Source organism: Ctenopharyngodon idella, chromosome 1 (genome assembly GCF_019924925.1).
Source record: "Ctenopharyngodon idella isolate HZGC_01 chromosome 1, HZGC01, whole genome shotgun sequence".
Lineage (NCBI taxonomy): Eukaryota > Metazoa > Chordata > Actinopteri > Cypriniformes > Xenocyprididae > Ctenopharyngodon > Ctenopharyngodon idella.
Window position 1 is genome coordinate 916062 of NC_067220.1, and position 19077 is coordinate 935138.

At 38.1% G+C, this 19077-nt stretch overlaps 1 protein-coding gene and 1 long non-coding RNA gene across 2 annotated transcripts in view; both read left to right on the top strand.

Moving 5' to 3' along the window:
* Nucleotides 1-260: 260 nt before the first annotated feature.
* Nucleotides 261-19077, top strand: part of LOC127511291 (polymeric immunoglobulin receptor-like) — a 37194-nt gene continuing 18377 nt past the window's right edge. Inside the window, exons 1-5 of the mRNA XM_051892082.1 lie at nt 261-338; nt 426-719; nt 808-1125; nt 1229-1543; nt 1622-1933. Coding sequence (XP_051748042.1) covers nt 296-338; nt 426-719; nt 808-1125; nt 1229-1543; nt 1622-1933 — 1282 coding nt within the window. The 5' untranslated portion in view covers nt 261-295. The remainder of the gene's footprint in view (nt 339-425; nt 720-807; nt 1126-1228; nt 1544-1621; nt 1934-19077) is intronic.
* On the top strand, nt 2232-6953 carry LOC127508781 (uncharacterized). The gene is made up of 2 exons (XR_007928931.1): nt 2232-2658; nt 6364-6953. It is a non-coding gene; the product is annotated as an uncharacterized LOC127508781 (long non-coding RNA).

Consider the following 19077-nt stretch of genomic DNA (forward strand, 5'->3'; position numbering starts at 1 on the left):
TCTAGTGGCACTTTTAAATAATGCTCAATTTCCGCCAATGTCTTTTGTCCTTATATAGAGAAGATGAAACCTGTATGATCTCTCAGTATCAGACACTGTAACCTCCACTAGGTGGCGCTCTTTCAGTGTGATTAATGTAATATTCAGTCAGTGCTGATGGTGGGAGGGGCCAGTAAAGCTGCTCATTGCTGATAAAGAGCTGAATAAAGAGGAAGTAACTAAAGCAGACAGATGTAGAGACAGAGAGATTCACACAGAGAACATTCAGCATAAAGAAGACTGAACTCAACTCACAATGAAGATCCTCCTCATCTTCTTCACTTTCTACCTGATCTCAGGTCAGAGCTTTTCTCTTTCATCACTGCAGTAAAGATGCTGTTTTCTGTTCATGAGGTTTCTGATCACAGTATCAATCTGATTGACAGGTGCAGTGAGATGCTTTAGAGTCACTGGATATTCTGGAGGAAGTCTTCTTGTTAGTTCATGGAAGCCTTGGCATATAGACAATGCTAAATACATGCAAAAGCTACAGAGCACAACAATAATAAATAATGTGAAACAAGATCAATGGATTAATGAAGGAAAATTTACTTTATTTTGCAATGATTTTGAAAACCTCATGATCTACATTAGAAAACTGATCACACAAGATGCTGGAACTTACCGGATTGGGGTTCATGGCGAGTGGTCCATCGATATGACTTTAAATGTGAAAGAGGGTCAGTCATTTTAGAATCAGAGTTTTTGTGTAATTTTTTCACAGCTTTTATGTAAGTAAAATATATTTCTTTATTTTGTGTATCACAGACTCATGTTGTAAAGTGTCTAAGAGAGTGATGGTGAATATTGGAGAAACTGCCACATTCAGCTGTGAATATTCACAGAATCATATTAATGATCCTAAAATCATATTCAAAGAAGTAAAAGACTCTATTGAGATGATCTACAGCATATGGAATAGGAAAGAAAGATTCAGAATTTCTGATGACAGCCATAAAAATCTCTTCAGCATCAGAATTACTGCTGTGAGACCAGATGATGGAGGAGTTTATTTATGTGGAGCTTGGATCAATGGACACTCGTACAGTTACTCCATTATTAATACTGTTCATCTACATGTTATGGGTGAGTAGAACAAACTATCAATGTCGTTTACTATTGTTGTGTGCTAGATGTCACATTTGAATCGATAAAAACACTAATTCAGTCAGATATTTGTGATTGACAGCTAAAGTGGGCGTGTCTAGAGTGAGCGGATACTCAGGAGGTCGTATGATGATCAAGTGTGAACATCCTCAATACAAAACCAAGACAAAATACATCTGTAAAGAATCAGATGGATGTTCAGAGAGGAAGAATCCAGGAGTTCAGGATGAATGGATGGAGAATGGAGATGTTTCTTTATATGACGACACCAGAGCAGGAGTCTTGATGGTGTTTTTTAGAGAGCTGAAAGCTGCAGATGCAGGAACATACAGGTGTGGAGTGAATGTGTCTCACTATACTGAGAGATTCACTGAACTTCAGCTGAAAATCACAGATGGTGAGGAACACGATATACTGTGTCTTGCATGTTTGAAGTATCTGATCTGATTTTTATGTAAACTATCTTGGTTTGTAGATGCAAAATATCCAAAGAGTGTGACTGAATCTGCTCATCTTGGTGAAGAAGTCAACATCAGCTGTCAGATCCCAGAGAAACATAAAGTTCATTTCTGCAAAGAGGATGATAATCACATCTGTCAAAACATCAGCACATCTACAGTGACAGAAATGAATGGTTCATCTGAGAGAAATGAAGAGAGAGTTTTTACAGTGAGCATCAGTAATGTGAGCGTGAGAGATGCTGGAGTTTACTGGTGTGGAGCAGAAACCAGAGACACACATTTGACTTTCATCTCCCTGACCACCAAAATTCAGCTCAACCTCATCAGTGAGTGAATCCAGATGATTTCATTGTAGTAAATACAGTCTATTCAGAATCATGTGTGTTAAATGTCTGTGTTTGTTGGTTTGCAGTGGCTCCAGTAGTGAGACGTGAAGGAGAATCTGCTGAGATCATCTGCCCTTATGATTCAATCTATAAATCAAAGTCAAAGTCTCTCTGTAAGGGGAAGTGCTCCACTAGAGATAGAAATACTCTCAATGAAGAGAAAGAGACCAAGACTGACAGATTGACTCTGAATGATGACGCCACTGCAAGTGTCTTCACTGGGACCATCATGCTGGGAAATACTGGTGTGCAGTGACATTAGAGAGAGACGTGAATTATCTTTACACTCATCTGATCGTCATCATGAACGAGGGTGAGGAAGGTTTATCATCTGAATATGTGAAACTATGGCTGTGAATTGATGTTCTTATATTTCTAATCATTTCCAGAGCTGAACTTGACTAAGTATGAAGGAGACGACATGTCAATCCAGTGCAAACATCATGATGAACATCAGAAACTCTTCTGCAAAGCACATGAACCCTCCATGTGTGTGAAGGATGGAGTTTCATTGGAGACGATCAGAGATGATCGATTCTCTTTCAGTGATGAAGCTTCTACTGGAGTCTTTACTGTAAACATCACTGATCTGAGAGAAGAGGATTCTGGGATATACTGGTGTGGAGCTCAAATCACCACTAAAGTCAACTTCACTGTTAAAAAGGGTAAGACATATTTTTTTATATATATTTAAATAGTTTAGGACTTACTTAAAAAAATAAATAAATAAAAGATTACGTGTGTCTTTTGACACTGTTCATTACCATCACATAAACAACTGAGAATGTCTCGGGTTACGACTGTAACCCTTGTTCCCTGAGAAGGGAACGAGATGCTGCGTCATCTTGACAACACTTTGGGGAACGCCCTTAGCGTAGCACGTCATTCATGAAGTATGAATGAAACTATTCCAATCCTGATTGGTGTTGCATCGAGACGCCCTCAGTGATGTGGCATGTGATGGCATACACGGAAACTATAAAGAGATGCCGGCACACAGTAGTGTCAGCTTTTGATAGCTCAAAGCAAGTCGCTCTCAGACATGCGAAGGCATGGCAAAGGCACGCAGTGTCTTGTTCCCTTCTCAGGGAACAAGGGTTACAGTCGTAACCTTCTCAGGGAACAAGGCTTACAGTTGTAACCCGAGACGTTCCCTTTTGAGGGAATTCGCGCTGTGTTGTATTGACGACACTTTGGGGAACATAATGCCCACTGTGCCATGCCAGGTGATGTCTGTCCTAGTGTGAAACTGTCCAGGCACAGCTTAGGACAAGAGGACCTGTGTGCCGGGCGTGGAAGGAAGATGCAGACTATAAAACGTCATGAATGTTTGCGAGGTAGCCCAGCCCGCCGGATCACATATCTCTTGCAGGGAGACCCCCGAAAGCAGAGCTTTAGAAGACACCATGCTTCTAGTCGAATGAGCTCTTACGTCCAGAGGTGAAGGCATCCCACACCAACCTTGTAGGCCAAAGAAATTGCCTCGACAGTCCAGTTGCTGATTGTGTGCTTGGAGGCCGGGGATCCTTTCCTGGGTGACCCAAAACATACTAACAGCTGGTCTGACTTCCTCCAGTGAGAAGATCTCTGAACAAAAACTCTAGAGCCTGCACCGGGCACTCGTCTTTTGCTGACACATGCGGGAGGATGGAAGTCCTGAAGAATAGTAGATCCAGTCACATTAGAAAGATCACCTTAGGCATGTAGCCAGATGTAGGGTGTAAGATATCCTTCACCCTCCCTGGAGAAAATTCTAAGCAGGGAGGGGAATAGACAGAGCATTGAAGTTCCCCAACTCTCGTGAGGGACGTTATGGCCAGTAAAAAGGCTAACTTTAGTGTGAGAATCTTCGCAGATGCTGACTAAAGTGGTCGTCGTTCTCATCTTGCCTATTTTCAAGGTTAAGCTACCACACTAAGATCATGGGGCTCACGAGTCAATCTGGCTGAGGAGCAGGAGACAGGTCTGTCCCTTTCTCTCGTTCTCTCTGTCCTCATGCCGGCTTCTTCGGCTCGGGCAGAGGACGCTGCATCTCTTGTTTATGGCGAGATGGGTTTCAAGAGCGCCGCAAGAGGAGTTAAACGAGGTGATAACTTGTACACTGACCACAGGAACAAGAGGGCTTCCAGCCATTACACATTATTGCACTCACTAACCAGTTATAATATATAAGGTGTTTGAACACAGATGTGTGTCCACAGTGTGTGTAAACAATCAGCCTATAATGTAAAAATCCACCCACTCCTATTTTTAATCCCCATAAATCATAAACAGTACAAAAAAACATTACATATGTTCTGTTATTGGATGTACCAACGAACATAAGAGTCTCAGATCTGTCTCAACAGGCTAATGCAACAGGTTCTGCTTTGGGCTCAGGACAAGTTCCTGTCCCTCAGGGTGATTTACATCCATGGGCATTTGAATGTGGAAGCAGACTTACTGTCCAGGCAGACTGTGACACACGGGAATAGAAAAGTAGTCAAACAGATTTGGGAAAGATTTTACGAAGCATAGGTCGACCTATTTGCCTCCCAGGAGACAGCACAATGTCCCCTCTACTTCTATCTGAATCACCCACCCCCCCGTGTCTGGATGCCAATGCGCATACATTGCCCAGGCTGCATCTGTATGCATTTCCACTGATCGATCTGCTCCCGGCAGTCCTGGCTAAGGTCCATCAACAAGGGTCAGTTGATAGTGCCTCATTGGCTTACCACAATTTGGTTCTCGGAGATAATATCCCTCCTCGACGGCTTGCCTTTTGCAATTCTGATCAGGAGGGACCTTCTGTCTCAGGTGCAGGGAACAATAATTCATCCCCGGCCCAAGCTGTGTAACCTTCACATTTCGCACTTGAGGGGGACTAACTGAGAGATGCTGGGCTTCCAGCTGATGTCGTACAGACTATTCTGAGTGCCGGGGCTCCCTCCACAAGAAGAATCTATGCCCTTAAATTGAGTTTCTTTGAAAAGTGGAATACTGCACACAGTGCAGACCCAGTACACTGCCAGTTTGTTTCAGTGCTGGAGTTTCAGCAGGAAAAGTTATCAGCAGGCACATGTCCCGCTACTCTCAGGGTATTTGTGGCCACCATATCAGCTTGCCATGCCCTGATTGAAGGGGCTCCAGTGGGGAAACCCCCTTGGATCACCCGCTTCATCTGTTGAGCGAGGCAGCTGAGGCCTCCTGTTACAGTGAACATCCCTTCATGGGAACAGTCACCTCGAGTTGAAGAATGAGAAAAATGCTGCGCTCATCACTGTCCATTTTTAGCTAGCCGTCCAATCAGAGTGGAAATACAACACCTACTAACTGTCACAAAGTTCTTGTTGTACAACAACATCAGCAAGCAGAGAACAGAACAAAATGGATAAGAAATTAATATTGTTGGTCTCCGAACATACAGAGCAAGTACTCTACGTTGTGTTGACGTTTTTGGTCTGAAACAAATTATCTGCAAAATCAGTTAGTACAGTGCCACGGATATTCTGTATCATAGGAACAAAGCATCTCAACTGAAAAAAAATAAAATAAAATAAATGCTGCGATGCCGAAGCGCTCACAGGCATTTTCCGCAGAACGTCTAGCGTTTTCAGCTGGTGGACACACAGGCTAAAGCCCCAGGTATACTTCACCTTCCGCGCCCGGATGTGTCTCGCGCGCAGTCGCGTCCGCGCATCTTTCAAAGTATACTAACCACGGATGCGCGCGGATGATCGAGTTCGACACATGCGCAGTACAATTTTTTTTCTATGCTTTTACCAGACATCGTGTCATCAACCAGACATTCGCTGGGCAGGATCGGAGAAGAAAAATAGTGCATCCACCATTGCAACATAGTTCAGAAGATACACCAAGAGAACAGTAATCAAAAACAATGGAGAAAGCATGCTTCTGAGTTTACTCGTCTTGTTTTTGAATCGTTCTTTACATACACTTCTTCGACGACTGCACATTGTGCTCAGTACTGTGAGTATTGCCACCTAGTGGGCTCTTCTGTCTTGCTTGCGCATGGGCTGTTGCACGCGCACTGTCCGCGCGGTCTCGAAATTTGGGCTGCGTGCGGATGGGGTGTGCGGCCGGCCGCGAGCCCTCCGCATGACGAAAATTACGTCATGTGGACGGTGCACGAACGCGGACGGCCTAAAACGCAGGGCTTAACGATGTTTTTTCTCACGGCTATTACATGGCTATTCATGATGAAAACGGCAACATTTATGTTCAAAACTTCTTTGTAATGCTACAGCTCAGATTTAACTCTGATTCATTCACATCTGTGTATATTTACCATGAATTTTGTATGTTTGTAATGTCTGCAAATTATTCCAGTCCATTTCTCTCTAATCATCACTTTTTGTATTTTTCAGATTTCTCTTTGTTAAACATTATTTCTATGTGTTCGACTCTGCTGCTGATTGGAGGATTCACTGTGACTGAGTGTTTATTAAGATGAGGTGATGCTGTCCTTCATGAACACACACTGATTATAACTACTACAGACTAACACAAAAACCGTTTATGAATAGTCTTTTTCCAAATGAGGACATCCAAAATGTCTTCAAAGGGACGTTTTGTCAGATGCAGGTCACAAACAAACATACTTTTAATCTTCATTTTTCTTAAAATGTGATAAAACATTAAAAATATAAGTCTTTTAAAATCTTTTTGGTCACAGAATTTCTCATGAACTCTGTAGGTGTTTTTTGTGTTTGCGTGACGATCAATCCAGCTCAAAGCCACAGAAAACAGATGAAGGTTCAGAGTCTCAGTTTAGTTTCCTGAAAAGATCAAAAGACTCACTCAGGAAACCCACAGAGAACAGAGAGAGACGCTGAACATCGTCTGTGGTCAGAAGACAATAAAGTCTAAGATTTGCCTTGTTATTACTGAAGATGTTCTATAATTAAAATATAAATAATTACTTTTGCTTATTTAACTATTAAACAGGCTGAACCACTTTCATGATTCACAAGTTGTTTGTGTGTGATTAGACTGTTTTACTTTAAACAAAATAATAAAAAATGACAATGACACATAATGTCTGTCAAATAAAAAAAAAAAATACAATAAATGGCATCATTTGTAATGCTAAACTATGTATATCTGTGTTCATTCTTTTATACAAACAACAACTGCAGTTTTATCACTGTAAGTATTTTGAATTTTCTTTGTGTGTGTGTGTGTGTGTGAGAGAGACTAAAGGTAATGCTCCAAAGGTAATGCTCTCGTCCTTGTGGTTTTTGCTCTTGCTCTTTATATTCTGTTGGTCAAACCAAGAAGCTCGTCAGCCACCTGCAGCTGTGATACAAACAGGAAATGTTTTTTGTTTTTTTTAGCAACAATGGATGCAGACTTTCCACTACATAAAAGAGACACTGTGAATTTTTGTAATATATGAAATTATTATAGTATATATAAGTCTTCTTCCTGAAGGGTTTATATATATATATATACAACATTAGGGACTAACAAGTTCTAAACTATTTTTGCTGCCAACTGTCTGCTTACTTTTCAAATGCTAAATGTTCTAACAGCACGACTGGACTTTTTTTTCCCCTCTCTCTGCAGGAGTAATTCATTGGTGATTTGTCCTCATCTGTTTCTGAAAATTAGCTTTTTAGTTTTTTTTTTTATTTTTTTAATTAGTCTAGTTATTGGATCTGTCATTTAAAAAAAAAAAAAAAAAAAAAAAATCTTTCTAGAAATGGTAATTTCCTGTTCATGATAAACGTTCTAACTGAATCCTTTGGCTCCATCTAGTGGCAAATCTGAGTTAATGTCTGGTTTACTGGTTTTATTGCAGTGAGATTTAATTGTATTTGATACTGTAGGTTTTTTATTATTATTATTATTATTATTATTATTAATATTCTGTTCTGTTTTGATGAATTACAAATTGCACTGATGTACACGCTTCCTTTTACACAAAGTTTGAAATGAAAGAGTCAATCTGAAGGAATGAAACTTTGGTTTTAAATATGTCTGCATTAACAATGAGTCCATGTAATTATCAAATATTATACCAAAGTCAGAGATGAAGGAAGGGAAGCAGACTTCAGCTGATGAAGCCTCTTATGATCTGAAATCTGTATGATCTTATTTGTATATATTTCACGCTATATTTTGTATCTTTAGCACTTCCATTATGGTACATTATTTCAATCTTCTGTTTTGAATTATTACCTTATTATCCACCTTTATTTGCATTGCTGAAGTAAGCTGTTTTCTGTGAATGTGCGAAACTTCCTCATTCACTCTTATGTGTTAAAAATAAGGTGGATAGAGAGCATGAAAACCTGCGTGAGCTTTCAGTATCAGACACTATAATCTCCACTAGGTGGCGCAGTAATTTTAGAACAGCTGAGAGCCTTTATACACGCGGCACTGTTCTAAAATCACTGTAAACTACGGCTTCACAGGACTTGTTGCTTTTATACAAAGCTGTTCACTACATAAGACTTATATCTGTTCAAATAAACTGATTTATAATTTATTGATTTATGTAATGTGTTACCGAAGGTCAGTAATTCAGCTTTTCTGAAGTGTAATTTGATGTAGGTGGAAACCCAGCTAACAATGTTCTCATAACTTTGGCTAACGTTCTGGCAAGGTTCTCTCAATAATGTTGCGAGAAAACGTTCTTAGAACAACATTATTCAGTTGTCCTTTAAATATTAAGGATCACTAAACTTTTTGGCTAATAAAATGGTGGGATGCTACACAGCAAAATATTGTTTCATGAACAGCACTCAGTGTTCATATGTGTCCACACTACAGAGTGTTAAAATAACACTTTGAGAGTTTATTAGATAATTAAGTGACCATTAGTGATGTGTCACAGTTCCCTTCATTCCCGGACTCCATTTCCCATGATCCTCCTGTTTCCTCACCTGCACTCACTTCCTCGTCATCTCCCCATCAGCACTCATCACCTGCACCTGGACCTGATCATCCACACACCCTTTATAATGGACTCACTCCCTGCACTCCTTGTCTGTTCTTAATGTTAAGCTATGTGTGTTTTGGTTATGTTCTGCTCCTTCGTGTAATAAATACCCTGTTTTGTGGATCTCCGTATACGCCTCATCTCTACTACAACCATACACCATAACATGATGACACACTGAAAGAAAGAGGAACAAGCATTTGAAGTCACCATTATGGCAATCAGTGTTTCTGTAGTTGGGCTCTTGACTCTTGGTTGTATTATTAGTTTTACTCTGGCCACTTTAACAGTGTGTTCAGACACTTTTACTGCATCAGAGGAAGTGAAGGAGACAGAACAGCAGCAGGTGATGTTGACTGTTAGTTAATGTCGTAGTGTTTTGATTCACTGATCACATTTTAAGTCTAATCACTCAGAAGTGTGTTTTGTTAATTCGTTTGAATATTGTGCTACTGACCTAATTCTGAAAAATTATGAAACCGTATTATGAGCATAAAGCTAAGAACTATGGTGCCGTTTAGACTATAAATTTTGCAGCTGAACTGTTAATATTTAAATTTGAATATTTTTTTATTGTCACTGTTGTTGAGGTTTGTATGATGAGTGTTGATGGCTAAGTGTGTCTCAACTTTTACACAAGAGCTTGTAGTGTTTCTGGAAGATCTCGCACAGAGCAAATACTCTTCACCATCATGGTGACTTCAAACAAAACTTATTTTCAACCAAACATCAACATTTAAACCTCTGTTTATCTCAATAAGAACTTTTTGTACGTTTAAAAGTTGTTGTTTTTTTTTTTTGTTTGTTTTTTTTATCTTCAGTTGATTTAATCTAAGGCTGTGGCTGAGGTCAGTTGTAGATTCTGTTCTTGTTGTTTCTCTGTCCTTCAGTGATTCTGCTTATTAACAAAAGGTGTTCAAATGATTGAAAGAATGTTTCAGGAACATCATACTAACCTTTACATAACATTCTATTTACATTAAAGAAAGTGGTTATTTTTATGTTCTTGGAATGTTACAAATCAATGTTCCTATAATGCTGAGTTGGTAGTAAAAATTCAATTGAAAAAACATTTCAGGAACATTTTAATGTTTCCATAACAAAAACTGAACTTTTGGAAAACGTTCTTAGAACAAAAAAATGATAGCTGGGAAGACTGTGAATGTGTTTGTGTGTGGTGATGAATCTCAGTCATGTGCTGCAGATCAGCTGCTGTCCGCGGTGCTGAACATCTGAACGACTCTCTTCCACCAGCAGGAGATCACACTGACATTTTACTCTTAAAAATATGGTGAATCTGTTTTTCCTCTCTGGCTGTTGACAGTATTTTCTGATTTATGGATGATAAAAAGAGAAATCCAAAACAAATTATAACTAGATTATAATCCCTGTGTCCTGTTCTGTCTTCAATCTTTAGTTTTTCGTGTTTATTTCTCCTTGATCGTCTCCCCCAGGTGTGCCCTGTTACAACATTACGTTGTTAAGCTTGTTATCTCCTGTGTATATACATTTTTGGCGGTGGGGGGACAGTGCTCCTCAATCTCTGCACAGCCAGCACACCCATGGGGGCCCAAATGGGTTTGACCTGGCCTATCCAACTGGGGCCCTGCCACACTGTAAAATCCAACAGTGATTTCAGCTGATACTTTTTAGGTAACTTTACTTAGTCTTAAATTAATTGCCAAACTCTAGTAATGTACTATTCACATACTATGCCCATATTTTGGATACTTTGTTGTTGTGTGTTTTATAATATCCACTACTCGTTACAACAATATTAAAGATGATAAATGATGCATATTTACAGGTAAACATTTAGTACGTCATAAACCCTCTGTCTGCCGTCACGGCCAAGAAGGCCGTCTCTGAAACCTCTTCCTGCCCTGTTACGGCCAAGGAGGCTGCCTTTGGACTCTCTGTACATCCTGTCAAAGCCACTAAAGTCATCCCTGAACTCTCCGTGCCCCCCATCACCTCTGTTACAGCCTTTAAGCTCTCTGGTCTCTATCCCTTGGCTCTGCTGTGGTCTTCAGCTCTACTGTGGTCTCTGGCTCCCTGCTTTTCCTCAGTCTCCAGGCCATCTTCCACTACACGGGCCTGGCCCTCCATCCCTTCCCTGTTCCACCTCCGCTTCACCACCCTCCTGGACTTTTTTTTTTTTTTGTGAAGCATCTGGAATCCTCTCCTTAAAGGGGGCTCTGTCATGTGTTCTCTGTGTTTATCCCTGGACTTTATTATACTTCCTCTTTCCTGTTCTCTCTGCAATATCTTACTGTGATATAAACCTTATTAGTCAAACCTGCACTTATAGTTACAATGTGAACCTCTGCTGTTTGCGTGTGTGTCCATCAGATGTCACTGTCAAATAGTGCACCTGTGAACATTAGTTTCACTTCCTGCTTTATTAATCTCTCTCTCTCTCTCTCTCTCTCTCTCTCTCTCTCTCTCTCTCTCTCTCTCTCTCTCTCAGAGGAAGTTGGCGTCTCCGTCACATTCAGCACTTCATGTTAAACATGTAACCAGGAAAGAAACACTCAAAACTCATCTGAACACACATCGAGAGCTTCAGAAGAACTGAATCTACTGACAACAGAGAAGATCATTTAATAAGAGAGAAGAATGAAGATCATCTTGACTTTCACTCTGATGATGATTCCTGGTAAGAATCTGAACTAAAAACAGCACAGGTTTGATGAGGAGAGTCTTTCACTTCAGTTCATGATGTTGAATTGATTTTAAGAAGCAGTAGCCTAATTTAATCTGAAAGTTGCCTTCGTTCAGTCCCATAGAAGATATATTAAGATGTTGGTTTGTTGTAGGTGTCGTGAGGTCCATAAGCGTGACAGGATATTCAGGGTCTGAAGTCAACATCACATGCAAATATATTAAAGGAGATACAGCAAGTGCAAAGTTTTTTTGTAGAGGAAAGAAGCCGGATAAACCAAAGACTGAGTGGTGCTCTGAACTCATCAGGACTAATGAGAAAAATAAATGGGTTCATTCTGGAAGATTCTCTCTGTATGACGACACAAGATCAGCAGTCTTCAATGTGACCATCAGAAATCTGAGTGAACTGGATTCTGGGACGTACCAGTGTAGAGTTGATAGAACTAAAGGAAAAGATCCCTCCACTGAAGTGAATCTGAAGGTTATAAGAGGTGAGTAACTGAGAGCCTCAAACCCATGATGATCTCCACAACATCACACATAATGACAGTAATAATACTGAACACCTCTAGATGATGAAAGATAAAATCAATAACCACACTCTTAAAAATAAAAGTAAGGTTATACCATAGAGGATCTTTTTACATTTTTTTTTTTATTATTATTTTTTTTATTATTATTTTTTTGGTTCCCCAAAGAACCTTTTCAGCGATCAGTTCTTAAAACATTTTTTTTTTCTTACTATGAAGAAGCTTTTAATAATGTAAAGAATCTTTTTCCACCATAAAGAACCTTTTGTGCAATGGATGAACTCCATGGATGTTGAAGGTTCTTCATGGAACCATCAATGCCAATAAAAAAACCTTTATTTTAAGACTGCAGAGCAAACATGAGATCTTTATCATTATAATGTCACTTGAACTCTGAGCTTTTGAACTCATGTTAAAATCTTCCATGGACAATTCATTTGTATTATATTCCATTTGTTCCTGATTTAATGTGCTTAGGTTCTGTTTTCCTTGGTCTCCATGGTTGGTTTTTGTTTATTCCCACATTGGTTTCAATTTTAGTTCATTATGTGTGTGTGTGTGTGTGTGTGTGTGTGTGTGTGTGTGTGTGTGTGTGTATGTGTGTGTGTGTGTGTGTGTGTGTGTATATATCATGTTGTTTGTTACTTATATATATATTTTGTCATAATAACATAATACTTTATTCTCTAGACCAAACTGTAGGATTTGTTAATCATTGTTTTGCTGATAACAGAAAGCATGTTTTCATAGTTTTTTCAGTAATAATAAATAATGTCAGGACAACAGTTTCTTCTGACTGTACTGCTAATCAAGAAAGATGATGTAAGCTTATTGTAATATTTAAATGAACACAATCACAATTATTATATTCATCATAACATCTATTGCCAGCATTTGTTATGTCTTTATTCACACACTGTAAGAAATTGCTGTAAATTTTATGGCAACTTACTGGCAATTTTGGTTGCCAGTAAGCCTGTAAATTAACAAGAGTATTGTAAGTCATCAACTACAATTTTACTGTAATATACAGCAAAACAAGAGCAGCTGTGAATTTACAGTTAACAGCAGCATGCATGTGCTAAAGTACTGAGCAGAGAGATCATCACTGCATCAGCAACACTTTCAGTCCTCCTGACAGTTTCAAGATGCTCGAAGACGACAGTTTGTGGTTTTGTGTGTGAAACATGTCTGATGGTTAAGTGTGAAAAACATCAGCGTCTGTGAGTCAAGGGAAGTGAAGTATGTGTGAGTGAAGAAGGTAATAAAACACTTTGTTTGTGACACTGACTTCTCTGTGTTTCAGAGACAAACTATCACAGAACAACATCATCATCATCATTGTCATCAGTTGAATCTCCAGCGATCAGATCTGCGTCTCCTGTAACAGGTACAAACTCTCTGAAACACAAACACACTCATTTGTATGTGTGGTTCAGATTGAGAGTCTCTGGTGTTTTCAGGCTCTTCTCTGGTGGTCAGTGTGTCTGTGGTTCTGCTTCTGATCATCACTGGACTCGTGTTCATGATCTGGACTCTCTGCAGGAGGCGTCAGTCAAACAGTAAAATTCTTCCATTTTTACTTTAAAAGGACTTTTATGACATTGATCAAAATTATACATTTACATTCTTATAGACATTTTATTTCATAAAAACAAATTTGTTGCCTCCTGCTAGCTACAGCTAAAGATGAGGGGAAAAATAGAGAAATATGAGAATGTGAAGAGATTTACCAAACAGTTAATTTTCTTGTTTTTGACAGACGCTGATTCCTCCTCCAAAAGATCTCATGCGACTCCAGCAAACAATGAAGCGGTTAGTAGAATTACTGTGATTTAGAAGAAGATATTTGTTTTGATCAATAATGAGAATGAATTATATTACCTGATGATTTAAAGACTGAGGATCTCCAGAGTTGTTAATATTATTAAATATTAAAATTTTTATTATTAAATACATATATGTTCTGTCTCTCATCAGGTTTCTGGCACTGGTTGTGTTTACGGTACAGTTGAGAAAGCCACTGGTGACTCTCAGCGCTGCATCACATCTGCTGAGGATCTGAATTACGCAGTGGTGAATTTCCACAAGAGATCAGACCGTCCTGACAGTGTCAGTATCAGGAATAATCAGGATTACAGTGAATACGCTGCTGTCAATCATCTCACAACTGCAGAGAATGTTATAAACTGATGCATTTAAAGATACGGACTGATTCACAGTAAACAGGGTTCAATCTGAGCACCATATGAGACACGTACTGTCTAAACACATCATATTTAGCATATATAGATTGATTGTAACGTCAGATGAGTCTGGTTCCTCTTTTCCTCTGCTATATTTAAATGTCCTGACTTTTGTAAGAGTTCTTAAATGAGTCAGGTATTTTTTTGTGTGTGTGAGATATATAATTTTCTTAGTTTTATAAGTTTGTACTTAAGCGTGTAGATCTAATCTGAGGTAAAATAATTTTAATTTTCTGAGGTAAAGGTAAAATGTGTATTGTTTTTTAAATGCATCATTAAATAGAATCACAAAATAATGACTGTTTTCAGACAAATTTCAAATACTCCCACATTTCAGAAAAAAATGACTGGTTGATTAATGTGATTTTGTCAATCCCAGTAAGGCTGCTCAAATAATTAAATCATACTCTCATTTATATTCCAGTGGTTTCTGAATACTTTGTCCAGTTCAGTTTATTTGATTTGATTTTTTCACAGATGACACTAGTTTATAAAGCAGATCCTGGACAAGTCTGATCTTCTTCAGTGGTTTTCAGTCCTGGTCCTGGAGATCCATCACTTGTCTCTCTTCTCTGACTCGCTGCGTCTGAAATCACACACTGTCTGAGTAGGTACTACATTTGAGTTTGAACTTACTTCATGACCATTAAAATATATTCTATATAGTAGTAATCTGGATGTACTATATCCACCATATTGCCATTATCATGTGACCTAGTTGCGTCACTTCACCTTCATTCATAAATTCTCTCCCGTGGCCTCATGGGATAGTAAAGTGTCCATCAGATGCACAGTAGTAGGTCATCCGGGTACTTTTCGCCTCGTTTTTCGAATATATTTGGAGATGCTACTCTCTTGGTGTACAGTTCTCACCTAATGAACTGATGATCTGAATCAGGTGTGTTAAATAAGGTTAAAGGTGCAGAGCGATGGGTCCATATGGGACCAGGACTGAAAACCACAGATCTACTGTGTTCAGAGCAACTTATTAAAAGATCTTGATTTAAAAAAGTATATAAAATAATAATTTTGGTTTTTTTTAAAAAGTTAATATTTTTAACAGTTTTCATTTTTAACAGCTTATAACAGTTTTTTTATATATATATTCAAAGACCTGAAAATTATTATTTTTTTTAATCTGTGATTAATTTTCTGTCTCAAAGTTTCTCACGAGCGCTGGAGGTGTTGTTTGTGTTGGCGTGATGAACAGGCTGTTTTTTCCGTCCAGCTCAAAGCCACAGAAAACTGCTGAAGGTTCAGGGTCTCAGTTCAGTTTAATTAAACAGACTCAGGAAACCCACAGTGAGACACATGAGACTGAACAGAGAGAGACAGAAGATCAACATCCATTGTGAGCAGAAGACAATAAAGACTAAGAGCTGATCGTTCACTAATTCACCTCCAACTTTTACTGAGAGATGAACTTTTCGCATCAAAAATAAAAAAATAATAAAAAAAATATCCTTGTGGGAACTGACAATGTCTTTAATAGTTCTTTAAATGTCATGCATTTATATTGTTAGTACATTTATGTCAACACCACTTTAAACAAGTAACATCTTTAAGATTTACTTTGAATTTCATTGCGTTTTAAGATTTTTTTCATCACTATCTTTCTGGTCTGATTCTAAATATCAGCATATCTTTGTATAGCAGTAACAGTGAGAGTCGTATAATAGTGCATTTTTTAATTCATTTTGAATTCACCCCAGATTTTATATATATATATATATATATAATATATAATAAACTAGGATGAAGAGACTTGCTTGTAAGTGTCTCAGGTCTTTGTGTTCACAGGGTTGTTTGATACTGTGGTCAATGTGGTAAAGATCAACATGAGATGCTCTTCAGCTTGTGGTTTTCTTTTAATCTATTTATGTTTGTTGGTCAAAACAAAAAACCCTTCAGCCTCCTGGAGGTGTGATAAAAAAAAGGAAATGTTTATCTTAGTAATGATGGACACAGACTTTCCACTCCATAAATAGATGCTGAGAATTTATTTAATATATGAAAAATAATAATATTATTTATAATATATCCCAGCTATTCAGAATCCTATTAATCTATTCTGCTCCAAATGGTTTTAGTCAGATCAACTAAACATATTTGCTAGAGGGAGCTGAAATCTCAAAACTGTATTTGTTAATAATCCAAACCAACTGCAGTCATAAATAAGTGTTCATTATAAAAGATCTGCTTGTTTTTCAAATGTTAAAAGTACAACTGTTCAGATCTCTTTAATTTCTGTAGCACTTTACGTTGTTTGATTTTGGCATTCAGCTTTATTCTGTGATGATAAGACAAACAACTCAGAAGAAAAGAGGATGTGAATCAACACTGAGCCGTATTGTGTCTGACTCGCACAGAACCTTCTCTTCTTATTTACATAGTAAATAATAAAATATGACGTGACAACCCAAGCGAGAGCCAATGAGATTTAAGCGCAGTTTCTACTCCTCCCTTTTCTCCTTATATGGCGCTGAGCGCTGCGCTTCCGTTTGAATGAAAACAAAGTTCGCGGGTGAATCAAAATTTGAACTGACAGATCAGAGAAGAAGATTTTCTGTGAGTAATCAATTACATTTAGATCTGTTCCTCACACAAAGCTGATTTATGTATTCAGAACACTTAAAAAACGCCAAGAAGTGTATGAATGACTTTTATGGTACTTTATTTGATCTTGCTTTAACTAATGGTACAGATTCAAACAACACTGTTACTGACTGTGATAAATTATGAAATGCCTCATCATACAGTGTATACATTAGTATATTAAACATTTCACTCTAAAACTTGTGAAATATAAAAAGGACTCGAACATTAGGCCTATATCAAACTATATGTACATTTTCTGAAAGAAATGTGAATACTGCATGCGAAACTTGCCCCCACAATGCAATGGGATGATTGCCAGGTTTTTAAAATTGGTAAATGTTATAATTAACTCATTCCATAAATAGATTTATTATGCAAACTGCAACGTTTCAGAAAAAAACTACCATTTTGTGAAATTCCTTAGTTTCATTTAAATAGAGACAACAAAAACATTGAACTAATACATGGTCTGAAAAGATTTCTTGAGAGCATCAACTTGTCTGAGACTGAAAACACAAACACAAATGTCTTATTCAAACCTCTGGCTCCATCTAGTGGTAAATATGTGTTAATGCCTGTTAAATTTCTTGGTTTTTGTAAACAGTCTTTGTGTAGGTTATGGTGTGGTAGTTGATAGAGCAGATGCTTGTTTCTTATTCTTCTGTTCTGAATAATTGTAACTGATTGACATTATGACACTGATTTACACACCTGTGAATCTGAAATGAAAGAGTCAATCTGGAGGAATTAAACACCGCCATAATATTTGATAATTACATGGACTCATTGTTCATGTAGATGTTTTTAAAATCAAAGTTAAAGAAGAAGGAAGCAGATGAAGTCAAGTCTCAGCATTTCACTCTTTGTTCAGTTTGTGTTGTTAAACTGTCATCAGTGATGCTGAAGTTTGATTGACAGCTGCTGTCCGTGGTGCTGAATCCACAGCTGCCTGTTAAAGAGACAGAAGCAGCAATCAGACTCAGACTTCAGCTGATGAGCCTCTGATGATCTCAAATCTATATTATCTTATTTGTATATGATATATATTTTGTATCTTTAGCATTTTTGTTATGGTACATTATTTCAACCTTCTGTTTTGAATTATTACCTTATTATCCACTTTATTTTGCAGCACAGAAGTAAGCTGTTTTCTGTGAATGTGCGAAACTTCCTCGCTCACTCTTATATGTTAAAAATAAGGTGGATAGAGAACATGAAAACCTGTATGAGCTCTCAGTATCAGACACTATAATCTGTTCTCTACACAACCTTTCCAAATAAACTGATTTATAATTTGCTGATTTATGTAATGTGTCACTGATGGTCAGTAATTCAGCATAAGAAGTGTAATGTGATGTCTATGAGAACAGGAGCTCATCTGAACAGACTGTGAATGTGTTTGTGTGTGGTGATGAATCTCAGTCATGTGCTGCAGATCAGCTGCTGTCCGCGGTGCTGAACATCTGAACGACTCTCTTCCACCAGCAGGAGATCACACTGACATTTTACTCTTAAAAATATGGTCAACCTGTTTTCCCCTCTGGCTGTTGACAGTATTTTCTGATTTATGGATGATAAAAAAAGAGAAATCCAAAACACACTCTGTAAAAACCTTTAACTTTTGGAAATATATGCAAATGTGTGCATATTTAATTATATAATACTCCATTTGCATATTTAAAAATTTCAGAAAACTTGTAATACAAAATAACTTTCACATTGTACTGTTATTAATCATGTCATGTTCTCTGTGTTTGTCTGTCTTCAATCTTTGTAGTCTGTTGTAGTTTCTCATGTTGATTTCTCCTTGATCGTCTCCCCCAGGTGTGCCTTGTTACCTCATTATTTTGTTAAGCTCATTCGCCCCTGTGCATATACATTTTTGGGGGTGGGGGGCAATGCTCCTCAATCTCCACATCCCCACCCCCCACGCTGAACGAGACATGGAAACGCCGCCTCAACCAACTGAACTGATCAGAGCACTGTCATTCACTGCCTATTATTGTGTGTACATGTGACAGTTCTCAACACCTTTGGATCAGAGCACTGTCATGCTTTGGCAATATAAATCCTCTTTACCATGTCAATAAAGCT